This window comes from Bubalus kerabau, chromosome 14 (genome assembly GCF_029407905.1).
Source record: "Bubalus kerabau isolate K-KA32 ecotype Philippines breed swamp buffalo chromosome 14, PCC_UOA_SB_1v2, whole genome shotgun sequence".
NCBI lineage: Eukaryota > Metazoa > Chordata > Mammalia > Artiodactyla > Bovidae > Bubalus > Bubalus kerabau.
In genome coordinates this window covers 37,786,891-37,807,511 of record NC_073637.1, presented here as the reverse complement: position 1 = coordinate 37,807,511, position 20,621 = coordinate 37,786,891, and the positions used below count along the sequence as shown (strand labels likewise).

Below are 20,621 nucleotides of genomic sequence, written 5' to 3'. Positions count from 1 at the left end.
GACACATCTACTTTCTTTCCCATCTGAAAATGTGAAATAATAATTCTTTTTTAATAAAGAGAAAATCCAAATGAAAGCAAAAAAAAAAAAAAATGCATGCAACCAACAGTTTAGAGATGTTAAAGGATTCTGGAAAGGTGGGAGGTCAAAACTACATCATGAAATTTTATAGAGCTAATAGAAAACTCAGTGATCATACCGACGGTCATAAACTTGGAAGAGTGGTAGCTTTCAAACGGTAGAGAAATTTCTCTTTCTTGATGAAAAAAGAGATAGAAGAGGAGAGAGAAACAGCTTTGATGACATTCAGTCCCAGATCAATCTGTCTTACACTAGTACACTACATTAACACAGACTTTTTATTCTATGAGCCAGTCAGTTCTATTAATGGTTAAGCCAGTTTTGGTTGTGTTTTTCTATTATCTGCCATGAAAAGATACCTAATGTTGTAGATACAAAAGAAGAGAATGAATAAAATGGAAGACAGTTTCTCAGAGCAAAGAAGATCATTAGATTAGAAGTACCACAGAGTTCAGAACAAGGCAGAATAGAAATGCCTCACTGAGTTACATATTGGTGAAATTTCATAACACTTAGAATAAGAGGAAAATCCTAAAACATTCCAGAGAGAAAAATAAAACAAATTACCAAGAAATGAATGATAAACAGATTGATATAAGATACTTTACCTGTAAAAATGCATGATGAAAGAGAAAAATAAACTCTTCAAATTTCTCAGAGAAAATGACTTTGAAATAGTTTTATATCTATTAAAACTATCATCCAATCAGTTCAGTTCAGTCACTCAGTCATGTCTGAATCTTTGTGACCCCATGAACCACAGCACGCCAGGCCTCCCTGTCCATCACCAACTCCTGGAGTTCACCCAGACTCACGTCCATCGAGTCAGTGATGCCATCCAGCCATCTCATCCTCTGTCATCCCCTTCTCCTCCTGCCTCCTCCTACTCTCAATCTTTCCCAGCATCAGGGTCTTTTCAAATGAGTCAGCTCTCTGCATCAGGTGGCCAAAGTATTGGACTTATCATCCAATAGGAAGCCAAAATAAGGAAAGTTTTAGACATGTAGGGCCTAGAATTTCTAACCACCAATTTCTCTTCAACAAATGTTTCTTCTTTAGAAGAATCACTTATATACAGAATCCAGGAAAAATTCATATGACTCTAAGAAAAGGAATGATAAGGATTGTGAGAAACAGTAATATAAAAATAATGATACAATTTACAATTATCTAAATACTTTTATAAAGCTTAATTTTTACATCTGAAACTAAAACCCTGGATATATTAATATGGGTTATGGGGATAGTCAGCAAGAGGGAAATGTAAGCTGTTGTATTGTAAATGGGAAGATATAGACAAGCATTAACTTTTGAGATTGACAAAAATCTTAAGTGAGGAACAACAACAAAATATTTTGATTATTTCCCATCAGAGATAATGGAGGGCAATGTAATAACATTTAAAGTGCTTAAAAAATCTTTTGAGTAAAAGTTATACATCTAGCAAAATTATCCATTAATAATTTTTTTTCAAGCAGAACAGCCTTACAAGAAATTCTAAAGGAAGTTCTTCAGATTGAAAGGAAATGATACCAGATTATTGTGCAAATCTACTGGAAGAAATGAAGAGCACTGAATATGGTAAATATTATAACACTTTTATTTTGAATTATATAACATACATAGATATAGTATATATCCATAAATGCATTACAAATAACAATAATAGTATAAAGATGGGAGAGGAAATGGAGGTGTATTGGAACAAAGTTGATATAGTTTACTGGAATTAAATAAGTACTAACCTGAAGTAGATAGTGATAAGCTGAACATTGTAATCACTACACAAAGAAAATAACTTATTAAAAAATCTACCAAAGAATAAGAATAGTTTGCTGAAAGAATTGTTGAACACAAAAGAAGTCAGTAAAAGAGGAATAGGGTAGAAGAGAAAGATATGAGACATAGAAAACAAATATCAAAACAGCAGTACCACAGAAACAATTACAGTTAATTTCAAGGGTTAAATATTGTAATTAAAAGACAGAGACTGGAATTGGATAAAAGAGCAAGATTTAACTTGACACAATGCATTAGAAACACTTTAAAGATACATAAAGGATACAAAAAGGTCTACCATGTAAACAATAAATATAGGTGATCCGGAATAGCTATCTCAGACAAATAGAATTTAACACAAAAAATATTACTAAAGACAAAGAAAGAAATTTCATAATAATAAAAGGGGAAATGTAATAGAATAGCAATAATTACAAATATGCATACATTTAAGAACACACAGCTACCCAAAAAGAAGTAAATCCTGAACAAAACTGAAAGAATAAATCAACAATTAACAGTTATAACTGAGGGCTTCCTAGGTGGTGCAGTGGTAAAGGATCTGCTTGCCAATGCAGGAGATGTGGGTTCAATCCCTGGGTTGGGAAGATCCCCTGGAGGAGTAAATGGGAACCCACTCCAGTATTCTTGCCTGGAAAATTCCATGGACAGAGGAGACTGGTGGGCTACAGCCCATAGGGTTGCAAAGACTCGGACATCACTGAGCACGCAGGCACACACACAGTTATAACTGGAGATTTTATTACTCTTCTCTCAGCAACTGATAGAAGAATAGACAAAAAGTCACTAAGAATATGGAAGACATGAACACTGCTATAAACCAAATGGACTTTAAAACATGCAAAAACGTTACCAAGAGAAAGAGAAAACGCATTCTTTTGAAGTATACATGAAACAATTTATAGGAGAGACCACACGACATCCACAAAACAAGTCTCAGTGACTTCACATTTGAATTTAGATGCACTGAAATCATTTAAGTATTTCTCTGACCACAACCAGATTGTCAAAACAACAGAAAGAAATCTGGGAAAACCCCAAATACTTGGAAATTAAACACACATTTCCAAAAAATAACTTGTGAATTAAAGAAGAAGCCACAAATGGAAACACAACAAATCATGAGATTTATTGGATGCAACTAAAACACTGCTTAGAAAATATCTTGTAGCTTTAGATGCTTATATTCAGTTCAGTTCAGTTCAGTCGCTCAGTCGTGTCCAACTCTGTGACCCCATGAATCACAGCACGCCAGGCCTCCCTGTTCATCACCAACTCCCGGAGTTTACTCAAACTCATGTCCATTGAGTCGGTGATGCCATCCAACCATCTCATCCTCTGTCGCCCCCTTCTCCTCCCACCTTCAATCTTTCCCAGCATCAGGGTCTTTTCTAAGGAGTCAGTTCTTCGCATCAGGTGACCAAAGTATTGGAGTTTCAGCTTCAGCATCAGTCCTTCCAATGAATATTCAAGACTGATTTCCTTTAAGATTGACTGGTTTGATCTCCTTGCATTCCAAGGGACTCTCAAGAGTGTTCTCCAACATCACAGTTCAAAAGCATCAATTCCTCAGTGCTCAGCTTTCTTTATAGTCCAACTCTTACATCCATACATGACTACTGGAAAAACCATAGCTTTGGCTAGACAGACCTTCATCTAGTAATGTCTCTGTTTTTTAATATGCTGTCTAGCTTGGTAATAGCTTTTCTTCCAAGGAGAAAGCATCTTTTAATTTCATGGTGACAGTTACCATCCACAGTGATTCTGGAGCCCCCCAAAATAAAATCTGTCACTGTTTCCATTGTTTACCCATCTATTTGCCATGAAGTGATGGGGCCAGTTGGAACTGGACATGGAACAACAGACTGGTTCCAAATTGGGAAAGGAGTATATCAAGGCTATATATTGTCACCCTGCTTATTGAACTTACATGTAGAGTACGTCATGTGAAATGCTGGGCCGGATGAAGCACAAGCTGGAATCAAGATTGCTGGGAGAAATATCAATAACCTTAGATGTGCAGATGACACCACCTTTATGGTAGAAAGTGAAGAAGAACCAAAGAGCCTCTTGATGAAAGTGAAAGAGGAGAGTGAAAATGTTGACTTAAAGCTCAACATTCAGGAAACTAATATCATGGCATCTGGCCCCATCACTTCATGGCAAATAGATGGTGAAACAATAGAAACAGTGACAGACTTTATTTGGGGGGGCTCCAAAATCACTGTGGATGGTGACTGCCGCCATGAAATTAAAAGACGCTTGCTCCTTGGAAGAAACGCTATGACCAACCTAGACAGCATATTAAAAAGCAGAGATAGTACTTTGCCAACAAAGGTCCGTCTAGTTAAAGCTATGGTTTTTCCAGTAGTCATGTACGAATGTGAAAGTTGGACTATAAAGAAAGCTGAGTGCTGAAGAATTGATGCTTTTGAACTGTGGTATTGGAGAGGACTCTTTTTTTTTTAATTTATTTATTTTTTATGAAGGATAATTGCGTTACAGAATTTTGCTGTTTTCTGTCAAACTTCAACATGAATCAGCCATCGGTATACATGGAGCAGACTCTTGAGAGTCCCTTGGACTGCAAGGAGATCCAACCAGTCTATCCTAAAGGAAATCAGTGCTGAATATTCATTGGAAGGACTGATAGTGAAGCTGCAACTCCAATACTTTGGCCACCTGATGATGCGCAGAACTGATTCATTTGAAAAGACCCTGATGCTGGGAAAGATTGAAGGCAGGAAGAGAAGAAGCCGAAGGAGGATGAGATGGTTGGATGGCATCACCGATTCAATGGATATGAGTTTGAGTAAACTCTGGGAGGTGGTGATGTACAGGGAGGCCTGGTGTGCTGCAGCCCATAAGGTCCTAAAGAGTTGGACATGACTGAGTGACTGAACTGAATTGAACTGATGGGACCATATGCCATGATCTTAGTTTTCTGAATGTTATGCTTTAAGCCAACTTTTTCACTCTCCTCTTTCACTTTCATCAAGAGGCTCTTTAGTTCTTCACTTTCTGCCATAAAGGTGGTGTCATCTGCATATCTGAGGTTATTGATATTTCTCCTGGAAATCTTGATTCCAGCTTGTGCTTCATCCAGTCTAGCATTTCTCATGATGTACTCTGCATATAAGTTAAATAAGCAGGGTGACAGTATACAGCCTTGATGTACTCCTTTCCCAATTTGGAACCAGTCTGTTGTTCCATGTCCAGTTCTAATTGTTGCTTCTTGACCTGCATACAGATTTCTCAGGAGGCCGGTAAGGTGGTCTGGTATTCCCATCTCTTAGAATTTTCCACAGTTTGTTGTGATCCACATAGTCAAAGGCTTTGGCCTAGTCAATAAAGCAGATGTTTTTCTGGAACTCTCGCTTTTTTGATGTTCCAACAGATGTTGGCAATTTGATCTCTTGTTCCTCTGCTGTTTCTAAATTCAGCTTGAACATCTGGAAGTTCACGGTTCACATACTGTTGAAGCCTGGCTTGGAGAATTTCGAGCGTTACTTTGCTGGTATGTGAGATGAGTGCAATTGTGCGGTAGTTGGAGCATTCTTTGGCATTGCCTAGAAGGCGATGGTACCCCTCTCCAGTACTCTTGCCTGGAAAACCCCATGGATGGAGGAGCCTGGTAGGCTGCAGTCCTTGGGGTCGCTAAGAGTCGGACACGACTGAGTGACTTCACTTTCACTTTTCACTTTCCTGCACTGGAGAAGGAAATGGCAACCCACTCCAGTGTTCTTGCCTGGAGAATCCCAGGGACGGGGGAGCCTGGTGGGCTGCCGTCTATGGGGTCGCACAGAGTCGGACACGACTGAAGTGACTTAGCAGCAACTACCAACCCTTAAATGCTCTCCAATGTAGCCTGCAGGGTAAGCAGTCAACAAACCTTTATTCAGTGCCTGCTCTCTGTCAGGTCTTGGGTCCACAGGGCTCTTATGTTAGCTCTGGAGATTATATGACTATGACAATCCAGAGTGTTTAAAAGAGCACTAGTGCTCAGTCATGTCTGACTTTTGGGGACCCTATGCCTGCCAGGCTCCTCTGTCCATGGAATTTTCCAGGCAAGAATACTGGAGCAGGTTGCCATCCCCTATTCTGGGGGATCTTCTGAACCCAGGGTTTGAACTCCTGTCTCTTGTGTCTCCTGTACTGGCAGGCAGATTCTTTACCACTGTGCCACCTAAGAAGCTCCCCAACTGCCCAAAGAGTGTCAGCTAAATTCAAGACTGTGGGGAGTAATTAGCTTTGGAAGGAAGTTTTTTCTTTCTAAACTTGTGCCAGAAACATAGTGGCAACATGTGGCAAACATACTTTCAGTGGCTATGTTATTTGTAGGTAGATGTAAAACTAGCCTCTCTCACAGAGAGTAGACACCTTCCACTCCACAATTACACCAGCTCTGTTGATTAATAAACTCAGCACTGGCCCATGAAGATAAGCCTGTTCAAACAGTGCAGAGGGTAAACAAGTGGACACTAGTCATCATGATTTCTTGTATAATCTAACAGTCATTTTATTAGCCCGGCTGAAACACCAGTCCCTGAGGGGATTAGTATTGTTATGCACAGGAAATGGGGCCAGAGGTTCAAAGTGACTTCTAATCCCTCAACCCACTGCTAGGATTTAATCACTCCTCTTTTCTTCCCTAGTAGCTCAGCTGGTAAAAAAAATCTGCCTGCAATGCAGGAGACCGGGTTCGATGCCTGGGTTGGAAAGATCCCCTAGAGAAGGAAATGGCCACCCACTCCAGTACTCTAGCCTGGAGAATTCCATGGACAGAGGAGCCTGGCAGGCTACAGTCTGTGGGATCACAAAGAATCGGACACAACTGTGCGACCAACTTTCACTTTCTTTTCTTTTGGAAAGATAAGTTTTTCTAAAAACCTCTCCAGCTCAAAGAGCCTTCTACAATGATGCACCACAGGAAGCTGAAGCCTGGTCACTTTTAGCTGGGAAAACAAATAAACCTATTCATTTATTTTTGAAATTTGGGTTTGCCAAATGTATATGAGATCTTAGTACCCCCACCAGTGATCAAACACAAGGCCCTTGCATTGGAAGCCCGGAGTCTTAACCACTGGACTGACACGGAAGTCTCACAACAAACTTTTTTTTCACTGTGTTGAAATAGGATTTATTTGAAACAGTTTTTTGTTAAAACAAAACAAAACAAAACAAAATGTTAAGTTTGGCTTTCAGCACATATCCAGGTCACTGTAATGGCCTTTAGAAATATTAAAACCTTAAACATCAATGAACATTCCAAGTCTTCCTTAAACATAATATGACAAGTTTCACAGTCTAGTACTCTTGAAGGCAAAGTTGTGTCAGATCTCACAATCTTGACATTTTGTGGTGTTTATAATTTAAGAGATAAATGAAACCTTCCCCCCAAACCTGCTGTAAACATCATCATTACTTCAAAACTGTATGTAATACTACGTGCCAGGAAGAGAGAGAATACAGAGGTCTGTCAATTCTGCATTGTATAGAAATAAAACTCCATTAAAAGCCTTTCATTAAAAAATGTAACAACTTTCTGCTTTAGTTTGCAAGAAGCCAGGACTGATCTCAAAATTGGAAGCCTTAGAACACAATGCCTCAAATTCTAGGGTATTCTTTTGATTTACACCCATTTTACAAGAGTTGATTGTCCCACTTTAAGAATGGTCTGAGTATTGTGATTTTCTTTTTTAAATAAATATATAAATTAAAAAATACTTAAATAATAGAAAAATAAACATCTTCCCAGTGTACCCAGCCACTCTCTTGTCATTCTCTCCCCCGTCCGTCCCCCTGCTCTCCCCTTCCTTTCTCTCTGATTGCAGGACAGGACTGGGGCTCTCAGGGTTTTTATTATGAGTCTAGATTCGGTGGAGACACTCTGATCTGACACCTAGACTCAAGGGTGCGCTGCTGCAGCCGGTTGCGCTTACCGCCCGGGGACACACGTGGCGCGGCCTCCCCCTGGCCGCGCGTGGACACGATGGCGCGTCCCCACGCCTCCACGCGCCCCTCCTGCTTCCTGCCCTACAAGTAGCCCGAGCCGGCAACTCTGGTCAGAAGTCCTCCCGGCCTCACGCAGAGCAAACCTCCTTTCTCCCGGGGACCGCCGTGTGCGGAAGAGCTCGGAGCTCCGGCGCGGACTCCAGCGGCGCCAGCGCCGCTAGCGCCCAGGCCGCGCCCGGCGCCGGCTCACGGCGACTGTCTCGCCCTAGGTGCCCGCGCCCGCGGGGAGCAGCTGCCGCAGGTGGCGTCCGGGGCGTGGTCAATGAGGCGAAGCCTGAGGAAGATGCTGCGCCCCGGGGAGAAGAAGGAGCCCCGGGACTTCGTCTGCCTGGGCGTGGAGGACCACAAGGACAACAGCAATGACTTCAAGGTACCCGGGCGGGCGCGCTGGCAAGTCCGGGCGCAAGTCGGCTCTTCCTAACTTTATCCTCCTCGACTCGAAGTTTCCTAGCGGGCAGCCCAGGGATGGGAGGACCAGGGCAGGTGAGGGCTGTCTGCTTGGGGTGTGCGTGCGGTCCAGGATGGACCTCGGGAAATGGGGAGCTCGGGGAGCCGCGTTCTTAAAAGGCGCCCGCCGGCAGGTGCCGGCTTTGTCCTTCCTGTTTGCTTGTTTACATGTTCACCCTGTTCTTGCTTGTGGTGGGCAGCTGCAGCGTGGGGAGACCTACCCTCAAAGTACCGCTAGCATTTGGCCGCAACTGCCTGGTGCCAAAATCGGAACCAGTTTTGGAGTGCGTGCTGTTCTCCTTTTTATAGATTTTATTTAGAACCAAACAGCTAGATGGCTGAATCTGGCTGCCGGAGAGCTAGCTACTCAATAAGAGTTTGGGGTTCTAGAAGCATGCTTGTCTTGCGGAGGGAAATGGAAGCAGAACCTAACAGTGAGGTGTTGCAGGGATTGGAGGACGGGTGGGCAGACTCCTCCAGGGGCTGGGGCAGTCAGTCGGAAGGGACTTTGGTGGAGGAGACCCTTCGAAGCTAGGTAGGTGGTCTTCCGGAGGTCCCAAGGGCTAGGATGGAGCTTCTGTTTCTTTTGCGGATTCCAAAGTCGCTCTGACCAAAAGGCTGCACCAGCTCAGGTTGCTGCTCGCTGATGGCGCTAACTGAGGGCGGAGGCTGTCCGATGCTCAGAAAACTCATCGCTGGATGCCTCATGTTGTCAGTAGGAGGAAGCATCTCTTTTCAAACGTTAAAAGAATTAAAAGCTCTCTCCAACGCCACCACAAATCTCTTTGCATGGTGAAACCATTTACACTTGGATTTGCTCATGGAATATATTTTGGAATACTTTCAAAATCAGCCGCTGGAGATGTATCTCATTCTTCTTAGCAGCTTTATAATATTCCCTTGTATGAATGTGTCATGCTTTACCAGACCAGCACGTGTGTGTTTGTTTTGTTTTGCTATTACACACGTGATTGAGTGTCTGTGGGTGTAGATATGACTTCCTCTGTCTACAGTACCTTAATGAGTATGTTAAAGGCCTAGTAGGATCAAAAGTCACCTATGGGCTTAATTTTGGTAGAAATCGCCAAGTTGCCTTCTAAATAGGTTAGGTGAATAGACAGTGTTTTTAATCCTGCATGTGAGTCAGGCATGCATACAAAATTACATAAAACCACAAACCAGGCCTCCCATAGTGCATCCAGATTAAATCGAGATTAAATACTTTTCCTCCTCCTTAATATTAGTATAATAACTATCGTATTTTAGCTTAATACAAAGAACTGAAGTTATAAGTGAATGTCAAACACTAGGATAGCATCTTTGGAATTAACATTAAGGGACTGGAAAAAAATTTTAATTTTGAAAATCACTCCAAATGTACTTTCTTTACTTATCAATGTGGTCTCTGTTTTCTGGAGATAATCAGTGAAGGAATTCTGCAATACAGTGTCTCAAACTTACTTTCTTTGTGTTTTTGTTTGTCTTTGTTTAGTTTTCTTGCCTAAATCCAGCAGAAGCATTTATGTTATCTAAGGCTTTTGAAAACCACAGTCAAGCTTGTAAATTGAGGGATTTATACATTTTATTTTGTTACCTGACTTTAAATCATCCTGTAGAAATCTCAGCAGTGAGACTAATTACAAACGAATACATGTAGCACTCTGGAGAGTTCTGAACTCTAAGGATTTCCTCATTAAGAAGACATGGTGTGCAATATTTTCTCCAGCATGCACACACATCTCAGGAATCCTGACAAAATCGAAGTATGGCAGAAAATTTACGAGATTAGAAATGTGGAATATGAATCATCTGACTGATGCTTTTAATCTTTTCCAATGACTTTCTTTCAAGGGAGTTAATACTTTAGCATTGGGCCTTAATTTCTCATTGTTATGGGCTTCCCTGATGGCTCAGACAGTAATGAATCCATCTGCAGTGCAGGAAACCTGGGTTCAATCCTTGAGTCGGGAAGATCCCCTGGAGGAGGAAATGGCTAACTACTCAGTATTCTCGCCTGGAGAATTCCATGGACAGAGAAGCCTGGCAGGCTACAGCTCATGGAGGAATTGCATAGAGTTGGGCATGACTGAGTGACTAACACTTACCTTACTTACTTAATTCTCATAGTTATAATCTCCCATTTGTTAAAATCTCTCATTGTAATAATTTCCTTCCTTTTTGCCCCATACTGCTTATATGTATTTCATTAAAACCACCTAAAACAGGTGTATTTGATACCTCCAGTTTAAAGGACTCAGAATTAGCTTCTTTAAATGTAATAGAACTAACCAATCAATCCTAAAGGAAATCAACCCTGAATATTCATTGGAATATTGAATAATCATTGATGCTGAAGCTGAAGCTCCAATACTCTGGCCACCTGATGTGAAGAGCCAACTCATTGGAAAAGATCCTGATGCTGGGAAAGATTGAGGGCAGGAGAAGAAGGGGGAGGCAGAGGATAAGATGGTTAAGAGAGTGTCACCTACTCAACGGACATGAATTTGAGCAAACTCTGAGAGACGGTGAAGGACAGGGAAGCCTGGCGTGCTGCAGGCCATGGGGTCGCAAAGAGTCAGACACAACTTAGCGACTGAACGACAACAACAAACGTGGTCTAGTCTGTTACATCCTGTATCTAGTCATAGAGTTCAGAACCGGAAAGAATGTGAAGTGACCTGTGACAGCAGAAAACTCTATTGACTGAATATGTAATAACTTGTCTAGATGACATCCTTGACTTTCAGTACTTTCTTTAAAGAAATCTCTTCGAAGCCTAGGTAACATGCCATGAACTAAATTCAGACAGCACATCTGATGAGCTTGTATAAAATATTTAGATGCTTTGTTATCAGTGTGAACGCAGCAGTACCTCATGAGCCTCTGAACTCAGGCCTGGCTGTCAAAGAGTGTGTAATTGGGTTTGTGTTGACTGCACATCACTGAGTAGACCTGTAAATTGCTCTTTTTGACACTGTGGGGTAGACGATAGAATTCCTTTATTATTACTGGAAGAACATATCCATTTCAAGTGCTATAATACTTCCTAATGAGGTCAGGTAAACACTTCCTTTGATGCAGTGAGACATTGAAAAAGAGCCTACTTCTGTGAAGAGCTAATTTTAAATCTATTACTGAATATATATAAATTTGGAAATTTCATACCTTGTGAAAATGAATCAAAAGCAGAATATCAACACCTCGAAATTTCACAAGGAAGAGATATACTGTCATCCATGATAAGTCATCTTTAGTGCAGTTATAATAAAGAATATAAACAGCATGAAGAAAACAAATCTTAAAGAAAATTTAGATATTCTAGAAAGTTCTTGCTCCTCCCCTGACATCAGTGGACATTAATGTGTGTTTGGAATCATACTTTTCCAGGCCAGTGACAACTGCCAACTATGCCCAAAACTTATGGAACTTGTCCTGAAAAGTTTGTTTTTATGATCTGGAAACTTTGTCACACAGTTTCTCTATCACAACTTCAGTCTCCACTGTATGTTGGATTTTTGGCATTCATCAGTCAGACAAAATCTGTATTCCATGTACCTTCCATTCAAATTCTAACTTCGTTCCTTACTGTGTGCCTTTGGGTAAACAATGTAACCTCTCAGTGTCTTGATCTCTGGTGGTAAGTAAGTACACAGACAGTGGAAACAGTGAGAGACTTTAATTTTGGGGGGGCTCCAAAATCCCTGCAGACAGTGACTGCAGCCATAAAATTAAAAGACACTTGCTCCTTGGAAGAAAAGCCACAACAAACCTAGACAGCATATTAAAAAGCAGAGATATTACTTTGCCAACAAAGGTCCGTCTAGTCAAAGCTATGGTTTTTCCAGTAGTCATGTATGGATGTGAGAGTTGGACTATAAAGAAAGCTGAGTGCCAAAGAATTGATGATTTTGAACTGTGGTGTTGGAGAAGATTCTTGAGAGTCCCTTGGGCTGCAAGATCAGACCAGTCCATCCTAAAGGAGATCAGTCCTGAATATTGATTGGAAGGATTGATGCTAAGGCTGAAGCTCAAGTTCTTTGGTCACCTGATGTGAAGAACTGACTCATTGGAAAAGACCCTGATGCTGGGAAAGATTGAAGGCAGGAGGAGAAGGGGACGACAGAGGATGAGATGGTTGGATGGCATCACCAACTTGATGGACATGAGTTTGAGCAAGCTCTGGGTGTTGGTGATGGACAGGGAAGCCTGGCATGCTGCAGTCCATGGGGTCGCAAAGAGTCGGACATGGTTGAGCAACTGAACTGAACTGAACTAAACTAAATGCTAGCCCTTTTGCCTGCAGAGAACCATGAGGCACTGCACCTGACTTGGCCTGGATCAGAATCCCAGTCATCAAAAGAGGGGGGATAGTTCATTCCCAGAGGAGAGTGGGCAGCTGTTCTAGATAACTGACCAAGAGACTTACATCACCATCCTTCAGTATGATTCTATCTCCATTACCTAGGAACACATTGGATGGGAATTGACTATCAGCAGGAAGGCCAAAGAAAGGACAGTAATTTAGCTTCTACTCTTACTCCTTGCATTCACGAAAATCTTTTTTCATCAACCAGAATCCCTTATGCTGTGGTTTCAGTACATTTTTCAGCTGGAAGAGACAATGCCTCTATGTTTTCACTCTACTTATTTTCTTCTCAGCTCGCATCTATTACATTTACTTCCAAACTCTTCTCAAGGCCTTTATTTCTACAGCATATACAGGTTTGGGATCAAAAAATCAAATTATTTATTTAATGTGCTTATCGATGTGAAAGCATTTGCAGACCTGGGTTTAATCCTTGGGTCAGGAAGATCTCCTGGAGAAGGGAATGGCTACCCACTCCAGTGTTCGTGCCTGGAGAATTCCATGGGTAGAGGGGGTCGGCGGACTACAGTCCAGGGGGCCTCAAAGAGTCACACATGACTGAGTGACTAACACTTTCACTTTCTTTCTATATGTCTAAGAATCGGCCAGGCAATTAAGGAGACACAGGTTCGATTCCTAGGTTCAGAAGATCTCCTGGAGTAGGAAATGGCTACCCACTCCAGTATTCTTGCCAGGAAAAACCCATGGACAGAGGAGCCTGGCGGGCTACAGTCCGTAGGGTCACAACGAGTCAAACACAACTGAGCATGTATGCTCTGGGGCATGCTCTATATGTCTAAACATTTTGTGTTCTTCAGAAAAAAAAATTATTTACTTTATCGTAAGCACAAGAACTAGTTTGGATGATAATCCTTTGACAATGAACTTATTATACTAATAAGTTTTATATATGCTTATTTAAGGTGACAATTTTGTATATACTTCTAGGTGGTGTTCGAGGGAAACAAATGCGGTTTACAAAACTTTGTGAAGAAACAAAAGAGATTTAAAAAATATGATGATGTGAATGCCTCGCCTTTGCACCATGCTGCAGAAGAAGGTCAAGTGGAGCTGATGGAGATGATTGTCAATGAATCCTCCTGTGAAGGTAACAGAATTTTACAGCTAGTGCTATGTATTTCATCATCTCATTAGACTCATTTGGAAAGAGTGGAATGAAGTGATTCTGGAGCGTCAATTAGTTCCAGATTATAAAGGGCCTGAATGTCTCACTCAGGAATGTGGTCTTCCCTCCAGCCAGTGCCCTTCAATCTTTTCCACTGAAATACTGCAGAGGACGGTGCAGGGATCTGGGACAGCCCACTACTGGTGCAGATTTTCTTTGCAATTGCATGATAGATCATACAAATTCATGTGTATTTCATGTATTCTTATATACTGTCTCCACTGAGGTCATCACATACTTAAATTGCTTGCTTGCTGTGTGCTCATGCTAAGTCACTTCAGTTGTGTCTGTCTCTTTGGGACCCTATGGACTGTAGCCCACCGGGTTCCTCTGTCCATGGGATTCTCCAGGCAAGAATAGTAGAATGGACAGCCATTTCCTTCTCCAGGGGATTTTCCCAATTCAGGGATCGAACGCACATCTCTTATGTCTCCTGCATTGGCAGGTGGGTTCTTTACTTCTAGTGCCACCCTTATCGTGTCAATAAAATTGACACCCCAAGAAGATGTCACATCCTCCCCAGCCTTGTGCCCCCAGCCTTCTCTGAGAAACTCAGCTGTAGTTGATAAGGAAGCAGGATGACACAGAGATTTAAGCAGTGAGGTGGTGTAATAAGACCATTATTATTTAAGGTAAGATGAAGGTCAGTTAAAAAGCTATTTTAGTAGTAAAGAGAAGTTGAACATCCACTAGGGTTTTGAGATTGGAATAAGGAGAAAGGGAGAGATTCAGGGGCTATTTCACATGTAGAGTGGAAAGTGCTTGATAAAGATTGAATGCAAGGAGTAAGTGATGAAAAGGTGGACTGATGTTGACATTCTTAATTTAGGAATTAGATTAATAGTCTAGCCATCTGGAAAAGAAGGTTTAAAGAAAACAGAAGAAAAGTGAGTGTGAGGAGATAATTTAAATATGATCATACAGAGTTTAAAAGGCCCAGGGGACATCCACTTGAAAATTTCTAGTAGACTTATAGCCTAATACCTTGTATCTAGTAGACCAAAAATATAGAAGGAAAGGGTCACACCAGGGCCAGTATTGCATAGGAAGTAGCTCAAATTGTGTAAATGCATGAAAATCCTTTAGAAGACCATAGAATTGCCATTGAAGGTGGCTAAGGGTAAAACACCAATGTTCAGGGTCAGAGGGCAGAGGAAAAGCCAGAAAAACGATGGTGAAGACAGTGATGCATGAGATTGATGGCACATGAGCCAAGGGAGAGATTAGTTAGAAGGATCAGGTACCACAAAGAGATCACATAGAAAGGAGACACAATAACCTTGACATTAGAAGGCCTCCGGACCTCTGTAAAAGTGATTTATGAAAAGCAATGGTGGTAAAAGCCAAATTCAAGTTCTTTAATTGATGAGTGGGAGTTTGTAAGTTTTGGCCACAGTTTCATGAGGTTTGGTGCTAAATGAAATGCTGATGTGGTACTTTGTCTTGATCAGACAGAATGGTCAAGGGATGTGTGTGAGTATGTGAGAGAGAGTATGTGTGTGTGTGTGTGTGTGTGTGTGGTTGAGAATGAGGCACTGGAGTGACTGAGAGAAGATAGTGGGGAGATAAATGTTAAAAAGGAGAAAAATGAGAAATGTGGCTGCAGCATGATTCCAGGCATTGTAGGTGGTCCTTACGTCACATTTATGAATGAGCTCTTTTCCCTTCTCTTCAGACATAAAAATATACTACCACCAATTAAAATGGTTGATAAAGCAGACGGTCCTATTTTAGAGCAGATATAAAGTAAATCCTGCAGTGTCAAAGGGCATGCTAATCACGGGGTAAATAATACAACGATATATTGTAGAAATATGTGGAAACCATGTATGGCATCAAGGTGCACAAGCTGTAATTCCAGTCTTGTGTTTGTTAGTGGTGCATCTTTTTTCTCACTAACATTTTTTTGAACCATTGCTAAAGGCCAAACACCCCATTAAGATCTTTAAGAACATGATTTGATATTCTTCTCCTAAGAATATTGCAAGGTGTACCTATCTGTTACACTCTTTTCTCTTCCTCCCTCCCCTCTTTCCTTCCTTCCACCAAATTTGAATATGAGAAAACTGAGATTCAAAGAGCTAAGTCAGCTTACAGAGCTCTTACTGGCTGCATAATGTTGGCAAGATTTTGAACCTCTCTAGTCTTCATCTTTCTGAAAAATGGTCATGGCCTCTTGTGAGCTATTAGAGGGTTGGATGATATAATGGTTGCGTGGAACTTAGAGTTGCCTGGTGTAGAGTTGTTACTTTTATATAAGCTCAATGCTTTGCAACAAATCCCCAAATTCATAGCACAGATAAAAGCATGTAGCAATAAGAAGACCTATTTGCTATGGATCCTACAGATTGACAGCTAACTCATTTAACAAAGTCAGTGCCATCACTGACATGCAGCCCCAAAGGTGTCTGTTAGATGGTTTTGAGAACTGAAGCTATCTTTTTATTTCTCCTAAAGAAGGTGAAGCCTCTGGCATGACACTTGGCACTGAGCTTTGCAGTAAATAGGCATGCAGTAGGTGCCGAGTACAATCCAAGCAACGTCTCACCTGTATTTTGCTGTCTTTTTCTAGTACTGAATGTGATGGATGATTATGGAAATACCCCGCTGCACTGGGCTGCAGGAAAAAACCAGGTGGAAAGTGTTAAGTTTCTTCTTTGCAAAGGAGCCAACCCAAACCTCCGAAACTGCAGCATGATGGCCCCGCTGCATGTGGCTGTGCAGGGCGGGTACAACGACGTGATGAAGGTGAGCTTGCTGGCAGTCCCCAGGCCGAGCAATATAGCGTGGGCCGGGCCTCAGGTCCAGCTATGTCTGCTTTGTCCAAAAGGCCAACCTCGGCTGCCAGGGCCAACAACATGTGATGATTTTAAAGTTGGCTTTTCTTCTGACCAAAACCATCTCCATAGAGATCGTGATGATGATGACGTGAAGAATAATAAGCACCATCTTATTTTCTTGATTAGTTCTTATGTATCAGCTACCAGCCTTTTTCTGTGTTTAGGAGCCTTCTGTGTTTTTGGTTTTTAAATCCCCATTTTAAAAAATCTATAAAGTAAGACCATTATTATCCCCATTTCACAGCTGAGGAAACTGAGGAAGAGAGTGAATTAAATAACGTGCTTAGTTAGTGCGTAAGAGTTAGGAGGAGAAAGCAAGAGTTAGGAAATTTGTCTTCATTTTTATGTTTCTCAAGTCAGGGTTTTACTGCTTTTACCTGGCTGATCTAATGCTTCAAAAAAAGGAGGTGCCCAGTGCCTCCATGAAGAGAGGAAATAGGATTTATTGTTTTTGTGAGAGTCAGTGACAGGCCTTAGTGGATGGCATGTCTTAGCAGAAGACATAATCATAATACGGGGAAATTTCTTAGTATTTTTTTTAAGAGAGTGAATTGGGTCAAATAGAGGAAGCCTTGAGAAACGCAGTTTACAAATGAATTATATTCTAGAAATTCATTTCTGAGGTAGGTAATTTGGACCTTGCAGTAAATTTTCCTGTAGGAAAAACATTGCGAAGGATGACATGGCTGTTGTGTCACAGTTCCGGCTGCCGTCACAGAAAACTGAAGACCCAGTGGCGTGAACAACAGCTGTCTCTCACAGCTGTGGAGGCTGGGTTGTCCGAGATTGAGGCAGTGGTGGATTTGGTATCTGGTAAGGGCCTGATTCCTGGTTCATAGGCGGCCTTTGTCTCTCTGTGTCTTCATGTTGAGGAAGGAATGAGAGCTTTTTGTGCTTTTGTTTATAAGAGTGCTAATCCCACTCGTGAGGGTTCTGCCTTCATGACCTAGTTCAGTTCAGTTGCTTAGTCGTGTCTGACTCTTTGCAGCACAATGGACTGCAGCACGCCAGGCTTCCCTGTCCTTCACCAACTCCTGGAGCTTGCTCAAACTCATGTCCAGTGAGTCGGTGATGACATCCAACCATCGCATCCTCTGTCGGCCCCTTCTCTTCCTGCCTTCAGTCTTTCCCAGCATCAGGGGCTTTTCAAAGGATTCAGTTCTTCCATCAGATGGCCAAAGTATTGAAGTTTCAGCTTCAGCATCAGTCCTTTCAATGAATTTTCAGGACTGATTTTCTTTAGGATGGACTGGCTGGATCTCCCTGCAGTCCAAGGGACTCTAAAGAGTGTTCTCCAACACCACAGTTCAAAAGCATCAATTCTTCGGCACTCAGCTTTCTTTATAGTACAACTCTCACATCCAAACATGACTACTGGAAAAACCATAGCTTTGACTAAACAGACTTGTTGGCAAAGTAACGTCTCTGCTTTTTAATATGCTGTCTAGGTTGGCCATAGCTTTTCTTCCAAGGAGCATGCATCTTTTAATTTCATGGCTGTAGTCACCATCTGCAGTAATTTTGGAGCCCCAAAAAATAAAGTCTTTCACTCTTTCCCCATCTATTTGCCATGAAGTGATGGGACCAGATGCCATGATTTAGTTTTCTGAATGTTGAGTTTTAAGCCAGCTTTTTCACTCTCCTCTTTCACTTTCATCAAGAGGCTCTTTAGTTCTTCTTTGCTTTCTGCCATAAGGGTGGGGTCATCTGCATATTTGAGGTTATTGATATTTCTCCCAGCAATCTTAATTCCAGCTTGTGTTTCATCCAGCCCAGCATTTTGCATGACGTACTTTGCATATAAGTTACATAAGCAGGGTTACAATATAGAGCCTTGACTTACTCCTTTCCCGATTTGGAGCCAATCTGTTGTTCCATGTCCAGTTCTAACTGTTGCTTCCTGACCAGCATACAGATTTCTCAGGAGGCAGGTCAGCTGGTCTGATATTCCCATCTCTTTAAGAATTTTCCATGGTTTGTTGTGATCTACACAGTCAAAGCTTTGGCATAGTCAATAAAGTGGAACTAGGTGTTTTTCTGGAACTCTCTTGCTTTTTCAGTGATCCAGCGGATGTTGGATATTTGATTTCTGGTTCCTCTGCCTTTTTTAAATCCAGCTTGAACATCTGGAAGTTCAAGGTTTATGTACTGTTGAAGCCTGGCTTGGAGAATTTTGAGCATTACTTTACTAGCGTGTGAGATGAGTGCAATTGTGCGGTAGTTTGAGCATTCTTTGGCATTGCCTTTCTTTGGGATTGGAATGAAAACTGACTTTTTCTGGTCCTGTGGCCACTGCTGAGTTTTCCAAATTTGCTGGCATATTGAGTGCAGCATTTTCACAGCAACATATTTTAGGATTTGAAAGAGCTCAGCTGGAATTCTATCATCTCCATTAGCTTTGTTCTTAGTGATGCTTCCTAAGGCCCACATGACTTCTCTTTCCAGGATGTCTGGCTCTAGGTGGGTGATCACACCATCGTGGTTATCTGGGTCAGGAAGATCTTTTTTGTATTGTCCTTCTGTGTATTCTTGCCACCTCTTCTTAATATCTTCTGCTTCTTTTAGGTCCATACCATTTCGGTCCTTTATTGTGCCCATCTTTGCACGAAATGTTCCCTTAGTATCTCTAATTTTCTTGAAGAGATCTCTAGTCTTTCCCATTCTATTGTTTTCTTCTGTTTCTTTGAATTGATCACTGAGGAAGGCTTTCTTATCTCTCCTTGCTATTCTTTGGAACTCTACATTCAGATGGGTATATCTTTCCTTTTCTCCTTTGCTTTTTGCTTCTCTTCTTTTCTCAGCTATTTGTAAGGCCTCCTCAGACAGCTATTTTGCCTTTTGCATTTCTTTTTCTTTGGGATGGTCTTGATCACTGGCTACTGTACAATGTCATGAAACTCCGTGCATAGTTCTTCAGGCACTCTGTCTATCAGATCTAATCCCTTGAATCTATGTGTCACTTCTACTATATAATTGTAAGGGATTTGATTTAGGTCATACCTGAATGGTCTAGTGGTTTTCCCTACTTTCTTCAATTTAAGTCTGAATTTTGCAATAAAGAGTTCATGATCTGAGCCACAGTCAGCTCCCAGTCTTGTTTTTGCTGATTGTATAGAGCTTCTCCATCGTTGGCTACAAAGAATATAATCAGTCTGATTTTGGTGTTGACCATCTTGTGATGTCCATGTGTAGTCTTGTCTCATGTTGTTGGAAGAGGGTGTTTGCTATGACCAGTACATTTTCTTGGCAAAACTCTGTTAGCCTTTGCCCTGCTTCATTTTGTACTCCAAGGCCTAATTTGCCTGTTACTCCAGGTATCCCTTGACTTCCTACTTTTGCATTCCAGCCCCCTATAATGAAAAGGACATCTCTTTTGGTGTTAGTTCTAGGAGGTCTTATAGGTTTTCATAGAACCATTCAACCTCAGCTTCTTCAGCATTACTGGTTGGGGCATAGACTTGAGTTACTGTGATATTGAATGGTTTGCCTAGGAAAGGAACATTCTGTCATTTTTAAGACTGCACCCAAAAACTACATTTTGGATTCTTCTCTTGACTTATGAGGCTACTCCATTTCTTCTAAGGGATTCTTGCTGACAGTACTAGATATAATGGTCATCTGAATTAAATTCACCCATTGCAGTCCATTTTAGTTCACTGATTACTAAAATGTCGATGTTCATTCTTACCATCTCCTCTTTGACCATTTCCAATTTGCCTTGATTCATGGACCTAACATTCCAGGTTCCTATGCAGTGTTTTTTTTTTATAGCATCGGACTTTACTTCCATCACTGGTCACATCCACAACTGTGTGTTGTTTTTGTTTTGGCTCCATCTCTTCATTCTTTCTGCAGTTATTTCTCCACTCTTCTCCAGTAGCATATT

General features: G+C 41.4%; 1 protein-coding gene across 1 annotated transcript in view; it reads left to right on the top strand.

Moving 5' to 3' along the window:
- Positions 1-8,158: 8,158 nt before the first annotated feature.
- TRPA1 (transient receptor potential cation channel subfamily A member 1) overlaps positions 8,159-20,621 on the top strand; it is a 56,304-nt gene continuing 43,841 nt past the window's right edge. The window contains exons 1-3 of the mRNA XM_055546255.1: positions 8,159-8,266; positions 13,658-13,817; positions 16,468-16,643. Of these exons, the coding sequence (XP_055402230.1) occupies positions 8,159-8,266; positions 13,658-13,817; positions 16,468-16,643 (444 nt within the window). The remainder of the gene's footprint in view (positions 8,267-13,657; positions 13,818-16,467; positions 16,644-20,621) is intronic.